At 52.4% G+C, this 2500-nt stretch overlaps 1 protein-coding gene across 1 annotated transcript in view; it reads left to right on the top strand.

Annotated features, from left to right (window-relative positions):
* The first annotated feature begins 1194 nt into the window (after positions 1-1194).
* Positions 1195-2500, top strand: part of hpse2 (heparanase 2) — an 84740-nt gene continuing 83434 nt past the window's right edge. The window contains exon 1 of the mRNA XM_048269002.1: positions 1195-1519. Within this exon, the coding sequence (XP_048124959.1) occupies positions 1269-1519 (251 nt within the window). The 5' untranslated portion in view covers positions 1195-1268. The remainder of the gene's footprint in view (positions 1520-2500) is intronic.

The following is a 2500-nucleotide window of genomic DNA, read 5'->3' as shown; positions in this document are numbered from 1 at the left end:
CATGTGTTAATGAGGAAACAATTGAATATATTTATTCAAGCGCTTTTTTCATTTCTCCAAATAGTCTATGGTGACGGTCATAACTGTTTGACCTTTTAAAAATACTTTGTTGTGATAGCAAAGTAAGACCATCATCTGTTTTATCTATTTTAGGTCGTGTTTCCCTTCTGAGATTTCATGCCGTGTTAGCTGACGTGATGGGTCTAGTTGGATGCTTTTATGAACATTTCATCATAATGTTTATGAAGTTTCGTGATTTCATGAGTTAATGCAGCACCATGACAAAAAACATCGGTTTTCGGAAGTTATTTTGCCTTTTTCCCTCTCACGCACCCACACACAAACGCGCGCGCGCAGGCAGACGAAGGACATGAATGTATTGAACTGCGTGTCAGGAGCAGGTCGGCCATAAACATTCTTTAAACGAGTCTGTTCTCATGTCGCAGAGACTCCTGTTGCACGAGCGAGTAGGTGACAGAGTGGACACCGGATACGCACGGTCCCACCTACACCTGCGTGACCCGAGATGTGTTCATTCTGCGCGAGGAACCTCGACATTCCCTTCATCGTGAGCGCTATTAGGCTGCGCTGAGCTCATTAGAACTTCCACAGGCAGAGCAGAGGAAACAACAGCCTTGGAACACTGCACCACGTGACCCTGCCGTCTTTTTAATGAATCATTTGTTTCCCTGGTCCTTGGCCGGGAGGGAAAGGGCGCGTGTTGATGACATTTACATGTATTCACGCTTTTATTCAAAGCGATTTACGAATGGGGAATAATATTCAAGCCACAATGCAAAGGAGACCTCAGGTAAACATAAATACTACTACAATAAATACTACTGGCAGAAGTAGTGATGAGGAGTTATTGCTCTCTTACTCTGGGTTTGTCACGGATGTCCTCGCGCTAGTGCTGCTGTCTGTCGCCGGTTTGGGCAGGAGGGCCGAGGCTGAGCGCGCCTCTCACCTTTAAGAGAAACGCGACGCGGTTCAGTTCGGGAGGGGCGGATTTTTGGCATGAGAGAACGAAGAGGTAGGGCCCCGGGCTCGCGTCTGCTTCGCGAGTCTCTGGCTCAGGGGGCGGGGGGCTGTCCGTCGGGGAGGGGCGGAGATGGAGGGGACACGGACCGACGCAGAGATACAACCTAATATCCTCGCGCTGGGAAAGGGACACTCGGTCCAAAGGTAGTCGTCTCGTGATAACGCTTCTCTCCGCGCATAACGCAGGGTCTCACCCGCGCGTCTTCGTCCGGTATTCCCGTAACAAGATGCCCAGACCACTGCTAACGGCAAGTTTCGGCTCGAGCCTGTGGCTCGCTCTGATGGTGCAATCGCTGGTTTCTTCCACGGCTACGTACAAGAGACCGGTTAACGGAGGCAAGCGACCGGGCTTCCTCGAGCGAACGCTTATCCTTCTGGATGTGCACACGCGGGGCCCCGTGAAGGTCCTAAATGAGAACTTTCTCTCGCTACAGCTGGACCCCGCGATCATCAAGGACGGCTGGCTCGACTTCCTGAGGTAAAGCCTTATTCCCCGGTGCTTGTAGTGCTATCAGGCGGTTTGAGGGGCGCGTGAATGAAACTGTGCTTAGTTGTTTTCACAAGTTATTATTGGCGGCTCCCAGTCGATTGAAAAGCGTCATGAAATGTGAAAGATGAGAGCTGGTCCGCGCAGCGGGTTGGGGTGTCCGTATGGCGCTTTGAATGGGAGATGTGATGCCAGCAGGAATGCTAGCGGACCGCTGGCACCCACCCCCACACATACTCACCATGAGTCAGTCATAGCGCACATATAGTCACTGTAAACATGCTCTATATGCCGAGAAAGACTCGAATGTGCTAGCATCTGCCGTTACGAAATTCTGTAATGCCTTTGTTTGTAAACAGCATACACACACTTTCACACTAGCGCATATGGGTCAAATGGCAAGCCCCGTCGGCCAAGCCAGCTGAGCCCCACTCAAAATGATGTCATGCCAGTCTAGTGGCCTATGGATATGCATGCATCCCTGCAGTGTGCTGTTCCGGAGTCGCCCACGAGACATTGTGGCACAGTGGAAGGCCGCGAGCGCTGCGCCGGTCTCTGATCCTCTGGGACTGGAGGACCTAGCGCACGCACACAGGCCTCAATCGCGCTTGCACGGTGCTTCGTGAAAATTTCACAAAAATCACGAACAGGTTTCAGATTACAGCACGCGAGCCATCGTGGAGCAGCACTCATTTCAGAACACCAGTCTCGTGACAGCCGGACCGGAGTCCAGAGCGCGCAGCCTGTCCAAGAGTGTCGGGGGGCACAGAAGCAAATCAAGGCCCTGCGCGCGGCAGGCTACTGACTGTTGGGCTCATGGCCGGTGGTGGAGGGTATTGATGTCCTTTGTGAGGAACATTAAAGTCCACGGAGAGGTCTCGCTATTCAGGTCCATTTCTCGTCGACATGTCGGCGATGTGTAGGCCGCAGAGCAAGCAGCTGCTTCACCGGGGTCACGCCAGTTCCCGTCAT

Source organism: Alosa alosa, chromosome 18, assembly GCF_017589495.1.
Source record: "Alosa alosa isolate M-15738 ecotype Scorff River chromosome 18, AALO_Geno_1.1, whole genome shotgun sequence".
Lineage (NCBI taxonomy): Eukaryota > Metazoa > Chordata > Actinopteri > Clupeiformes > Clupeidae > Alosa > Alosa alosa.
This window is presented reverse-complemented; position numbering and strand designations above follow the sequence as displayed.